Here is a 14,846-nt window from a genome sequence, read left to right on the forward strand (position 1 = left end):
GTACGCGTCCTCACCATCTGTGAGAGAATAGAAGAAGGAAATTTAGTATACCATCAACTGCACGATAGAAGATGAATAAAGAGTAGTTTCCTAATACCCTATAGCCTATCAGAGATAAATACAGACGTCTTCGTACCAATCCGCAAGACTCTATTTCGTTTGCCCATGACTTGTGAGACCTACGTTAACCTAGTGCTCTAATACCATGTTGTCACGACCTAAAATCCATCGAAATCGTGATGGTGCCCGACACCGTTGTCAGACAAGCCAACCCTAATTCAACTAGTGGGTTCTCATTATTTTACCAACACAACCTCAATATTTTCTTAATAGCTAAGCTTTTAAACAGTCAATAAATAACAAGTTTGTAAAAATATAATTACATCCCAAAATAATAGTCTACAATGTGTGCCAGAAACTAGTGTCACAAGTACTAGGGCGACTAGTAGAATGTACCAAAATACCACTATCCTACTGCCTGGAAGAGAATAGACAGTACATAACAACAACAAAAGAAGAGAACTCTCGTATGATGCTGAACGGCTCAGAAGGGGCAGCTCACCGTGAGATCTCGGTCAGGAATCAGGAACGCGCGCTGGAGGGGTAACTAGGTGCACCTGCCTCATATCCTGTACAATTAAGTACAGAAGCGTAGTATGAGTACATAAACAACATGTACCCAGCAAGTATCCAGTCTAACCTCGAAGAAGTAGTGACGAGGGGTCGACTTGACACTTACTAAGGTCAATATCAATAATATTTAAGGTTTACGCTAAACATGGATAATATGAATATCATGACAGTCTCAGAACAAGGGGAGACAATATATATCAATTTCAATCATGTCATATAATAATTTACATATCAAAGCACTTAAATAGAGTAAATCAAGGATGAATTTCACAAAAATAACATGCGCACATTATACCGAGATCGTACGGCCCGGTCTAACATAATAATAAACTGTGCACTGCCAGAGGGTCGAATGGCGCGAACCATAGATGCATCTATTTCTACCGAGGTGATCGGCCTGATCCACAATTAGCAATTATTATCAAGTAAGCATATATTGCTCATTCATAGTCAAATAAATTCATACAAGTTCTCAAGTAAGTGCGTACATCCGTTTATATTTATTTACAATTCCTAGCATGTCCTAAGTGATCTCAGTAGCAAGTAAAAATGTAAGCATATACATGTATACCATGATACGGGTCCTAAACTACCCGGACAATTAGCATAATAGTAGCTACGCACGGACTCTCGTCACCACGTACGTACATAGCCCCCACAGATAGCCACATACATTTATTTAAATTCACCTAGGGGGTTATTTTCCTCTTACGAGGTTAGAAAGGAGACTCGCCTTGCTCCAAAGCTTACTTTCAATTCAAGAATGTGCTCAAAACCCTCAATTCGGAGCCGAACGATCCAAAACTAATCAAACTGGGTAAGAACTAGTCAATACAAGCTCAAGAGTTCATATTATAACTATTAAAGAAATTTTCCCAACCCTATATACAAGTTTCCTAAAATTCACCCCCGGGCCCACGTGCCCCCATTCCGGAAATTTTTGAAGAAAATTATTACTCATAACCTAAGGATCAAGAATATATGATTTTTACTTCATTCCATAACAAATTTTGTGATTAAATCTTGTTTTATCAAAACCCTAGGTTTTACTCTAACCCCATGATTTTCACTAATATTTATGTGCTAATCTACCCAAAAACCAAGTACTAAACTCACATTAAGTAGAAATAATTTACCTCACAATGCTAGATTGAAGTCTCCTCTTTGGAAGCTCCCAAATCGCCCAAGAAATGAATGAAATGTGTCAAAAATAACACATTTCCCGTATTAAAAGAAGGCACTGCCTTCAGCGATTTCCGCACTTGCGGTTAGGGGACCGCATCTGCGGTCTTGCTTCTGCGAGGAGAGGTCTGCATCTGCTGAATTTGACCGGGCTGGCTGGGGCTGCATCTGCGGTCTAGGGGTCGTATCTGCGGTTCCTGGGTTCCTCCCCATAGGCCGCACCTGCGAAGGAACAACCGCTTCTGCGGTCTCGCACCTGTGGCTGGCCAACCACAGTTGTGGTTATGACAACAACCTAAAGCTTCATCTCCTTCCAAAATTTCCTAACTCAACTCGAGCATCATTCGATTGACGCTCGGGGCCCCGGCCCCCCCCCAACATACCCACAAGTTTGAAAATATAAAACAGACTCGCTCGAACCTTCGGAACGCCCGAAACAACGCTAAATCTAAGAATCACCCCCTAAAACCAATGGAATCAAACTTATGAACTTCAAGTTCTTCAATTCACATCCAAGGCAACGAAACACACTTATACTGCTCAGATTGACACCAAATTTTACGTGCAAGTCTTAAATGACAATACGGAACTATTCCTGATCTCGGAATTCCATTTGGAACTCGATAACACAAAAACTCGCTCCAAACCAAATATTTAAGAACTTTAAAATCCTTAAGGAATTAACTTTCACTATTAAGCGCCAATATGCTCCTGGGTCATCCAAAATCCGATCCGATCATACGCCCAAGTCCGAAATCGTCATACGAACCCGTTGGAACCTTCAAATCCCGATTCCGAGGTCGTTTACTCAAAACATTGACTGAAGTCAAACTTGGCCTTTTAAGCCAACCTTAAGGAACCAAGTGTTCCGATTTCAACCCAAACTCTTCCAAAGCCCGAACCAACCGTACCCACAAGTCATAAATCATTAAAAGCAAGTACGTAAAGTCTTATTTAGGGGAACGAGGTTCTATAAAGCAAAACGACCAGTCGGGTCGTTACATTTTTTACTTTAGTTAAGTTGTATTAGGACCATCATTTTTACATCATTAGATAGTACTTTATCTTATATCACGATACTGAAAGTATGAGATCAAAGACTTCTGAGGATATTCTATCTAGTGTTAGAGGAAGGCCAAGAGCTACTGGACATCAAGGAAGACCTAGTACTGCTGGATTTGGTATCTTGTTTAGTGATTCATCAACAATGATAGAAAGGGTAAGTGATTTGGATTTAAAGTTTTATTTAAATATTAGTAGTTTGGGTGCTAGTTTGACTTTCTATGCAATGTGTATCAAAAGATAGGGTACTTTCTGCTCCTACAAAAATAGTGGATGCCGGCAGACCAATATTGATCTTGGATACAGTGCACCTAGACTAAGGTGGCAAGGAAGAAATGCTATAATACAAAGGCAACTTCAACAATAGTTGAGGAGAAAACAAACTCAAGTAAGCTTAGCCAACCTCAAGTCCATTCCTCATCTCAACCAAGTCAGTCTCCATGTCCAAACTTGAGCCAATCTCAGCAAAACATCAACCAAACTCAACCATAATGGTTTGCCGAATGTTTGTTTTTGTGATAGCTTAAGTCTGTTAGTTGCAGAACTTAATTTGTAGGTTAACTTTGGATGTTTAAGTATGGCTTTTATTTTGTCACAGTGTTCAAATTATGCTACTAGACAACTTTCACTAGCCAATTTTGTTAACCCAGAAGGCTGATCGAACTTGGTTGTTTATATACGTCTTCTTGTTATGTCAAACACTAATTTTCATTCCACAAAAATTCATCATACATTTTGTATTATCATTGTACATAGGGTTATGAAGACAATTACAATAATTAGTGCTAACTAGACCAAGAAGAAAATAACAATGATTAGCGGTAATACAACAACTAAAGTTATAATGATCTTCACCCTCTTCCTACGATGCAGTCGATCTCTCTCTCTCTCTAATTTTTTATAACAACTCTGAAATCACTTGTTTATAGTGGTCTGGAAGAAGGGGGTCAAACCACCTAAAAAGATTACAAGAATTGTTTCGACCATAATTTGAGCACCCATGAAACCTTTTTCCGGATTTGTTGGCTTCCAAGTGATGCAAAACTTAATTTCAACTCCATAATGACAAAATATAGGACTTTGCATCATTTTCACGGTTTGGTAAAAGAAGAAAAAAATTAAATGGAGCTTCAGATTTTAGTTTAAATGGAGGAATGGAGCTTCAGATTCTATATAATGGAGGGATAATGTATTTTACAAGGAATGAATAAGAACCCACTTAAATGCACACCATTTTGGACCGTTGGGCGTTGGGAAGAGGGTTCTCACGCTCCTGTGCATCGTGTTCCTCGCGCAGCAGGCTGATTAGGATCAAGTGACGCCACATGGGCATGGTCAACGATCAAATGTGTTTATTAGTTTAGGAAATCAAGAGTTCAAATGTTCAAATGAGAAAGTTTAAAGTTCATGTATCGACTTTCAAATGCCCTACAAGTCTAAGTGGCCAGAAAGTCATTCTGCCTAAAATCTTAATGCCCACACTTCTACTGACCCACTTTGTAAAGGAACATCATATCAAAGAGCATCCTTGAAGTAATAAAATTAAAGTCTACTTACCCCCAAAAAAAAAAAAAGATTTAATGTCTTTAGTTCGAGAATAAGGCAAATGACTCATGTAAGGTCTATCTTTTGTGCTCTATTAATTTTTTTAACAAGATCCCTGTCTATCAAAGTTATTGTATGGTACAGCTACTTAAAAATTATCTTCATTACCAAATATAATGAGCACAAACTCGCAACCGCTCCTGAGGTAGAGAGATGTACTCAATTTTGTGCACAGGAAAGTTATACTGCAGAAAAAGATTGTGCCTTTTCCATTAGAAAGCAGGACATAAGAATTCTTTGACAAATGAGCCTGCTTTTCAAGAAAGATCCGTAGGCATAGATCCCTGTCCTAACTAAAATCAAATGACAACTATCAATACTCTACACGAATTATACCAACAAAATACAACAATATCATTGTAAAGTATGCAGCCAGATTCAAGACCTTGGCAATTACCTGAGAAACCATTTGACATATCTGACAAGGCAAAAAGGGGAGAGGGAAGGGAAGAATACAGCCACCGGTATGCTAGTAAGTATTCTGAGGATTAGCTCTCCTCCTAAAATCTTGTCTGTAGTATGGGGTTTCATCAATTGTCCTCCTAACATAATCCAAGAAAGGCTGAGGTGTCCGAGGAGAATGCTCGTTTACTACAGCAGGACTGCTCCGCTCAGGAGTTGCAGGTGCAGCTACCCTTGGCGTGCCAGGAGGAGCAGTTGGTCGGGATCTCACAGGTTGGTCCAAGTAACAAATGAATAAAGTAGCTGTGAATATCATCAAAATGAAACACACAGCAGCAGCGGACCATAAATTAAGATTAGCAGATGTTGCTCTTCTCTCTTCGGGTTCATAGCAAACATTAACTTCCATCCTCTGACCAGTGGCTGGGAGTGTAAAAATCAGTTTGTCTTTAAATTTCTCTGCTCTGCGAATTTTGACCTCGTACTGTGCACGGCTTCCTCCTTGCGAATCTTCCCCATATATTGGTCTGATAGCTAGCCGTTCCTGATCATGCCAGTAGATATTCACATCCGTGTTTCCTACGACAGTTAGGACACTCTTGTTATATTCTGGGGTTAGATTTAACTGCAATGAATCTCCTTCTGTTCCCAGAATGATGAAGCCTCCAACAAAAAGTGCTGAAGCAGATCCTGAGATATTCTGCTCTCCTATGAGCGATGCCTTTATGGTAACAGCTAAATCCAGTCTAGTGTCTCCTGACTTTGGAGTGGCAAGTACCAAATGTTCTGGAGAGTAAGGGAAGAAAAGGCAATACGAACTACCAGTATCAAGATCAACCCATGGCTTCACGTATCCAACATAAGGTGGATCAACCAGGCAATCAAACAAGAAAATTGCCCTGTTTTTAGCAGATTTATACTTGTGGCCATGAGCATCATTAAGTTTCACATGAAAGCTATATCCATTTGCTGGAAGCGGCACGTTTGTCAGCACCTCTCTTGGAGCATCAACAGACATCATCTCTGGCTGAGACACTGTAACTGTAGTTTGCAGTTTCATATTTGAACTCTCAAAGATAATTCGTGCAGAACCTTCCCCTATCGCCTTGGCATGTCCAGATAGCTGGTCCACAGACACAATGCTTGTATTACTACTAAACCACTGACCAGATACCTGATCATTTAGACCTTCTATGCTGAAGTTAAGACCACTCCCTAGGTGAAAGGTTGGATCCTGAGGATGCAAATGAGCACCAACGAGAATCACCACATAATCAGACTTCTCCAGGTCATTGGCAAAACCTACTCGCACAAGAGCTCTACCATGACTGATTGCTCTGAGATGGACATTTCCATTGCCATCAACTGCATCCTCGACAGAGATGACATCACGGTAGTTAGTTTCAACTCCAAAAAGAAATACATCATGAGCCTCGTGGAAAGGATTCCCAAGCACATCATAATATTTGATCGGAACATCAATTTCAGCACCTATCGCTAATGTGTGAACCAGTAACTTTTCTGACGTGAAACGTACTTGAGTCACTTCAGCAACCTTCACACAAGATGCTACCTCAACTCTTCCATTTGACCTATCTTTTGCTTGAATACATGCAAGATTGCCACTCTCTTTTGTTCTTATTCTGCTCCCATCAATGAGTATAGGATCATCTTCCTCCCTTTCACCCTTTCTTCTACAGTCTCCCAGTATAGAATAAGTAACCTTACCCATACTTGGATCCCCTTTACTGAAAGTTTTAGAAGCTGAAGGCAAAAGATCAGACGTGGTATAATGTGGAGGGAGAATCCAAGTAATTGGTGACCCGAGCGCAAGGGGAAGCTCAGGCACTACCGACAAGGAAATAGATGCAGTATATAATCTTGACTGTGAAAAAGATTTACGAGCAACAAAATCACAGGAGAAAGAAACTGTAACATCTGTCTGCCCCGCAGATCTTCCATGCAATACTTGAATAAAACCAAGGTCTTTATCACCCACGTATCCTGCCAGCCCATTGCCTTTTTCACTGGACAAGAGCATTCCATTTTTTCCACCATGTAAGTCGTCTGCTGCTTGGAAACTCAACACCTCTTCATCATTTATAGTCCACTTATAATTTCTGCAAAGTTCATAAAATGAAAATAAATTTCCCTCAGACAGGGAGGGAAATATTGGTATTTGACGGCCAACAGCTAGCTGCTCACTTTGAACATTTAACATAGCTGAAGAAGGAACACCTACTTTAACTTCACCATATGCCTGACAAATAAAGATATCTCCATTCCTGTATATCTTGGCAGCTATGGTACTGTTTCCTGGTGATGTTGCAGAAACTCGTCCTGTGGCTGTATGGACCTTAGCAACCTCATTATCCATACTGACGAACTTGATATACGCACCAGTTTTTGGGCCTCCTCTGACAGTAAGAACGTAAGAAGCACCTGGTACAAGGAAAATATCACTAGGCTGAATTCTAGGTGGTGCATAGACTTCTACCTTAATTGGCTGACTCAGTATCTCATGGCCAGTATGTTGTCTAGCGCTGACATACAGTGTGGTGACCCCAAGGCGCATTGCCCTTATTCTGAAGTTAGGCACAATCACATATCCATCATCACAACAGGAAAGATCATCTTCATTGACAAGTTCAACTATATGATCCTCAATATGAACACGAATATTCATGTAAACATACTGCGAAGAATCAAAAGTGTTCCCATCATTTACTCCAGCAAGAAAATTGATTGACAGTGAACTCCCTTCCATAATGCTCAATTCTTCTCCAGATTTAATCTTAATCCAGTCCACATCTGCAACTTGAACCACAGAGAAAGCGGAAAGAGGTGGAGCAAGCCCAACGTCTCGAACCGTTACAAGTGCAGTTCCCAGCTTCTTAGGAGCCAGTAGTAATTGTGTACACTGTAAACCTGGAGCAGGCTGAGTTATTTCCATAACTTGCGTATCATTTACTGCAGCATCAATGAAACAACTTCCTCCAGTAATTGACAGATTCAACCTGGCATCATGATTGAGATACAACAAGCTGAATTCTGGATAGACCCTTAAGGATGAAACAAGTTGCAAGCGTATAGCATCTGTTAGATCATTCTCAGGGCCTGGAATGTGTTTAAGAGAATGACGATGGCTAACCAAATCAACAGGTCCAATAACGGTTGCTCGTACAACACATAGTCCAGTTGCATTTGCCAAGACCAAGTACCTCTCCCAATTTGATAACATTGCTAAGTTGTGGATATCATCCCAAAATGCCAGATCATCACAATCTTTAAGCTCCCACTTCAAAGGAAGAGAAGATGAGTTTCCAAACGCTATTCCAGACTCACTAATGCCAACTGCTGATAGTCGAACTGTGCGCCCATTTGCTATTGTGATTGGGGTAGTACGAATCCTTCCACTGCCACGGTCAGCCTGAGCTGCAGACTGGATCACTTCAACGGAATTAACAGTTTCATCAGCTATTAATGCTATAGAGGCCAGGAAACCACATGTGAGTGATAATTGCACTTCAGATACAGCAGGCAAAGGATGACCCTCTCCAATTAAATTCCCACGTTTCAAAAGAAGCCTAAAGTTTCCAACATCTTGGCACTTGATTCTGTATGTGCTCCCATAGCTGGTAAATTCTTGACTAACTAGAAGCCCATCTTGAACCCTGAGATTGTGTTCATCCAAACTCTCCACGGATTCAACAAATTCAACTCCCTGGTCCCATCGATTAGGTCCTCCACGAAGCATCACATCAAAATATGTTCCAGGGGCAAGATATAGATGCTCCATATTGTCCAAGTGATCATCAGCTTCAGCCTGAACCAAATTAAACCAGTAACCACCAAACTGGTTTCCATCACTAGCCGGGTGCACGATGAGCGGCATAAAAGCTGCAATACGCGAAGTTGCTTGCAGAACAACAGAACCGCCAGTATAGTGATCATACTGTTGAAATTCTTTTGACAATGTTGCATGTAGCATCGTCTGACCAGAATTAGAAGCATAGACATAAGTCCATGCACATGGAGGACCATATTTCTCTGTATCAATTGGAAGAATTTCTTGCTTTTCAGAAATAAAGGTCTCACCAGCATCCACAATAAGGAAAGCGTCACTGCCAGTTTTCCACTTAATGGATGGGCTAAAAGCATCACATTTGTAGAATAAGTCACCATCCAATGTTTTAAACGTCACAGCAGCTCGAAGATATGAACCTACAGGAGTCTCCACCGGAAAATTAGGCAGTACTATCATTAAAGAAGGCAAACTCACTTCAACAACTATCTCATCATAATTAAGAGAATCAAAAACTGAGACTGCCTTTATAGTCACTTTTCCAGGTCTTTTTGCCTGGACAATCCCAGAAGCAGATACTGACACAATAGACATATCAGAAGAGAACCATCTGTAGTCACCAGACACCATTGCACAGCCCCCAGTAACCTTTAGCTCCAACTCCTGATAAACACCAGGTGCCCAAGGAAGAGTAATACTGTCAGAGACACCTTCCATGCTGAACTTCACCTGGTCACAAACCATAACTTCTTGAACAACCTTGAGAACTTCCTTTGTTTCTTCGTGCCCAGTGCAATATGTGAGAGTCGCAGTCAATTTTCCCAGACCACACGAAAGAGCTTTTAGGATTCTGGATACCCCTTTCTCTCCAATGCGATTGGATGAGGGAATAATACTCCAGATTTCTGATGAGTCACCATGCAACTTAACATCATCATTTTCTGAAATGTAAACTTCTTGTACCCATGTTCCTTTCGAGAAAATCCTTACTTGAATGAGATATTCCCGACCAGAAACTACATACCAGCGTGCCACAGAGGGTATTGGTTCAATTCCCTTTACATGATCACCAGAAAGAGATAGAGGTAACATATACAAAGATAAAGAATCTGGTAGGACAACGTGGAAAGAAGACACTTGTGTATGGCCAACCACCCTAGTATCTTCAACAGTTACCGTTGTTATACCCAAGTTCAAAGCCTTGGCAGTACCCACCATCCTGTCTACCTGAGCAACTGAGGAGTTTGAAACAGACCATCGGTGAAAGGCAGATGGCAGAGTAACAAGTTGTGGAATATTCCCACGGATAACTTTAAGACTATAATGAACAATAGCACCAATAAGGACACAAACCGGCGAAGGAGGTTCCAGAGATATGGCTTCTGCCACAGTTAGGACAATTTTATCTTCCATATATTTAACTGATGGTTCATCCAAATGAACAGACACTATTTCATGGCCGATTTCCGTGCCCTTTACCACATAGAGATCAGAAAACACGCCGCTATTTTCAAGCTTTATTTGGATATCAAGGTCACCACATAATCCCCCACAATCACTCAATGGAGAGTCCTTCAAAGGGATATGTGTTAGGTGATGAGGTAATCCATCAGTTTCAGGCATTAGGTGCCACGTGAATTGTATGCCCACCAAAGACGAGAAAACATTCTCTGAAAATTCAGCAAATACATATTTAGCAATCGAAATAAAATGGTAATAATGCTCATATGGAGATTTATTGCAAAATAAGATATAATTTTTAGTTAATATGCATTAAACAGAAAAACTTTTGGGGGAGAAACTTGTACACTTACTACCTACAGGGTACTTCTATGAGATTGTGGTTGCTTTATAGTACTAGATGTGTCTGTAGCACATCTTTAAACCCTTGTTTCTTATAGGTTTGGGTGTTTGACTGATCTGCCCGCCAGATAAAAGGAGAAAAGGGTAACACATTAGTTACAGAACATCTTAGGAACTAGTTGGCAAAAGTAGGACTCATTGATCCTTAAGAATTTTATAATGACTAGAAGAATAGGATTTGTAGGTGATTTTCCATTTCATATGGTACAGAAAGAAATATGTACTTTGTCATACATATCATATACAATATATACCTCTTTTATGAAAATAAAAAACATATAATTTGGTTCTGTAATATTTGTTTTTCTTTTGTAGTTTTAAATTTTTTGGAGATAATCAGGATACACATAGCCTACACCTATCTCGTGTCTTTGCCTTTTATAATTAAGGAACCCATAAAACAAAAAGAAACAAGCCTCTTCAAAGCAGGAAAGATTACGAGTTACTTTTAGACAAAAAGAAAGCTGAGAGGAATAAAGTGAAACCACACAATTGATGACAGATATTAAACCATATTTTTGGCTCAATATATGATTCCAGTATAAATATGAAGATCAATTACTGGTAAAAACACATGAAAAGATCCCAGCCTAAAGTAGCAAAAACACATGTTCAGTTGAAGAGTATGAGACAGTATTTCCAGAAATATCTAAGCCAAAGCAGGAGAGCAAACACCAAAGACTGCTATATGTTGGGAAGAGATGGCACAGTACAAGTGCACTTTTAAATGATGGCTTAGAAGAATAAGACAAAAGAATATATAGTCTAGTAAGCTAGAAAATGACTGCCGCCTCTTATTTCAAATGCTAATTAAAATTATGAAATCTTGCACCCTTTTGGAAACAACCGAGGGTCTATTAGAAACAGTCTCTCTATCATCACAAGGTAGGGGTAAGGTCTGCGTATATACTACCCTCCCCAGACCCCACGGTATGGGATAATACTAGGTATGTTGTTGTTGTTGTTGTTGTTGCACCCTTTTATTCATAGGCTATCAAACAATTGCCTTTATTTCCAAAAAATTAAGTAATACAATTAAAACAAATCGAAATAAGCTATTAAAGTAGCAAAGTACCTTCACTATCAAAGGCACGGACACGTAAAGTAGCAAGGCCATCAAGGTCAAGTTTGACGGAGCTATGGAAAATCTGGATCCTAGAGAAGTTGTCAACATAAACTTTGCATCGAATCACAGCTCCAGTATGCACATCTGTCGCATAGACAGCAGTCTCCTTTCGACCACTATAAGGGGCAATTGATTTCAAGCGGGCACTTGTAGAGCATTGGCTACTGACATTGTACTCAGGCAGCACAGCCAAAATATCATGATGATCCCATGTCCTACACGCAAAAAACGGACACACAGAAAGCAGAGAGAAAAATATTAGTACAAATCCATAAGAAGTGTTTCTAAAAAATGAAAAGTTACTTAAATTTTATACCAATGTCAACTTCATGCAACTTCAGATGTCAGAATATCCGTTGTCAATAGAAAACTAGGTGATGAATCATGACTTAAAAGTGTTTAACAAACTTATAATGGCATAAGATTTGTTCTATGATACATAGAACATAAAAAAAACGAAAAAAGATTGTACTCTAGCCTCAAATTTCAGGTCCTATTGTAAGGAACTAGATTTCTTGCTTTTGCATCTAATACTCTTCCTTAATAATAATAAAGAAAACACATGACAACATAAGTTAATCTTGATACCCTCTATATTCATAAACTAATGAAACTTCATTTATAATAGCTCTTCAAACACACAATAACTTGCTATTAATAACCTATAAAGAAATAAGGATCACCTATTACCAAAACCTCAGCTCTCAAAGGAAGCTAAGACAAGACAATGACCAGCAACGGGAAGAAAAAATCCAGCATAAACTTCAAGAACTAAGCAAAGAACATAGCTCAATAGTTAATTGAAATCTATCACCTACACTCACAAATGCACCAAACAGAAATGAATGCAATGTAGGAAATAGGGACATACCATTTGAAGCAACCATCACTACCTTGAAGTCTATACTCAACAGGGTGAGTCATTTTGGGAGGCAACAGTATGTTGACGTCCGCAATGTGAGGACCAGTCGCCGGAAAAGGCGTAGCTAAAGGGAAAAGCAGAAGAAGCAGTGAAAGAAAGTGGAGCAACATTTTCAGGTGAAAACAGCAAACTAAGAAAGACCATCAGATTTGAGAGTGAAGCAGCCAAAGGATGTACTGAACGAAGTATATGAGAGTTGAGGGGTCAAACCAGTGATTGGAGCGGGAAAGGTTTGGGGGCAAAATCCGAGGTAATATGACTAGGGTTTTGCTGAAGAAATTTTGGGGTTTTGGAGATACACTGAAAAGTTTTGGGAGTGGGTTTACTTGTCGGACGTTTGATTGAAGACGACCAGGTTATGGGAATCTTTTAAATTTCACTACTTATAATAATACTTTATTACCGCATTATCGTGGAGTACTATCAAATATCAGGTTAATCCTTTGTTTGGAACGTAAGAAGTGACAACGGAGAAATAAAGAGAAACACAGGCCAAATAACTTTATTGAGAAAATAATAAAGCTAGTCCCCAATATTTAGAGTTGGTCTAAAATAGTCCATACATATGCATTTGAACAGTTTTAACCTTTTTTTTTTCGGCATTAATCAAATTCAATAGTCAACGGTACAAAATAAGATAAAGTCTCGTTGACAATCCAAATAGGAGAATTGTCAAACCAATAGACTTCACTAAATACTGAGAAGGAAAATTTAGCTAATTTATGGCTACAAGTATGAAGACATCTACTTAGATACTTAAAAGATACATTGGTCAAATATTGCTTAAGTCTCAAATATCATCGCAAATAGTATTAACCTCCCATTAAGGGCTTATGCTTCTATTAAGCATTTGAACCATTACGGAATCGGACAAGATATGTATGTTCTTCCAATCATACTTCACCGCCAATTGGATTGCTTTCTTTTTTGCCAACGCTTTTCCAACAAATAGATTGGACTACCATAGGCATGAAGTACGTCACCATTAGTTTTTAATGATCCAAACCTGCATCTACATAAAGTAACATTTTTCTAGAGAAATAGTTGGCAAAGGCGTGTTAGTAAAAGCATCTCCCTAGTGTTAACATGTTCCTTTGCTACTGTAAATTCATTAAAATCAAATAATGTTTTAGATAAAATATCATTTTTACTTCACATCACCGAATTAAAAATACAATTATTCCTAGCTTTTCAAATCATCCATAAAATAGATACTGCTAGTTGCAATAAGGTATTAACTTCTGAGAATTGTTTAGGGTCTAACACTAATTTATACTATCATGTAGCAAAAAATCAGAGATAAGATGCAAATTTGGCCAACAAATCAGACTCATTTTTCACACATTAATTGATCTAGGACATTTAAAGAACATGTGGTCTAAAGTTTCAAATCTCATGCCACAAATAGGACAGGCGACATCCATAGAGTGAAATCTTTTTATAATAATATTGCTAACATGCAATGTATTTGAGACACACTGTCTTAAGAAATGTTTGAGCTTGATTTTAATATTTAAAGACCATAAGTAGTTCCAAAATAATTTCGGGAACACATGAGAACTACTTTCCGCTCGATTAGACAAACTTCTATCATTTGTAAGGAGCAATTTCGCAAGATAATAACCATACTTCACTTCGTATTACCTGAATTAGTAATCATTCGATCATTTGCCCCCACATAAGAAATTGGAATGTTAAAATAGATTCAACATCATCTTGTCTAAATAAAGTATTCAAATTTTGGATATTCCATGTGTTAATACTATCATCAATCAGTTATGATACTTTCAGATTTGTAGCAACACCACTCATCATACATAAGGGGTAAAAAGAGCTATTTCTCGCCAACCATGGATCTCCATACTCTTACAGATTTATCATCTGAAACATTCCATCTAACACATTTACCTAAGAGATGGCGCCCCACAAAATACTTTTCCATACCCAAGATTTAGATATATTAGTCGGTGTCTATAAGAAAGATTCATTAAGAAAATATTTACCTTTAAGGAGTTGAGAAACTAACAAATTCGGTTCAGTCAGAATTTGCCATGCTAGTTTGGCTAAAAGAGTCATATTAAAAGCCTTTAAATTCCGAAAAGCCTAACCCCCGTTTAAATTTTGGTTCATATAGTTTTTCCCACTTTTCAAAATGTATTTTTCTCTAATATAATCATTCGTACCCCGCCAAAAATTTAACAAAACTAGTGATTTCCTTACATAGCCTATAAGGTATCTGAAAACAA

At 38.8% G+C, this 14,846-nt stretch overlaps 1 protein-coding gene across 1 annotated transcript; it reads right to left on the reverse strand.

Moving 5' to 3' along the window:
* Positions 1 to 4,666: 4,666 nt before the first annotated feature.
* LOC107797811 (nuclear pore complex protein GP210) lies at positions 4,667 to 12,960 on the reverse strand. Its single transcript, XM_016620731.2, has 3 exons — positions 12,550 to 12,960; positions 11,628 to 11,893; positions 4,667 to 10,359 (listed from the first exon to the last, which is right to left on the reverse strand). The coding sequence occupies exons 1-3, from the start codon at positions 12,708 to 12,710 to the stop codon at positions 4,952 to 4,954; spliced, it is 5,835 nt and encodes a 1,944-aa protein (XP_016476217.2). The 5' UTR covers positions 12,711 to 12,960; the 3' UTR covers positions 4,667 to 4,951.
* Between the last annotated feature and the right edge of the window lie 1,886 nt (positions 12,961 to 14,846).

Source organism: Nicotiana tabacum, chromosome 3, assembly GCF_000715075.1.
Source record: "Nicotiana tabacum cultivar K326 chromosome 3, ASM71507v2, whole genome shotgun sequence".
Lineage (NCBI taxonomy): Eukaryota > Viridiplantae > Streptophyta > Magnoliopsida > Solanales > Solanaceae > Nicotiana > Nicotiana tabacum.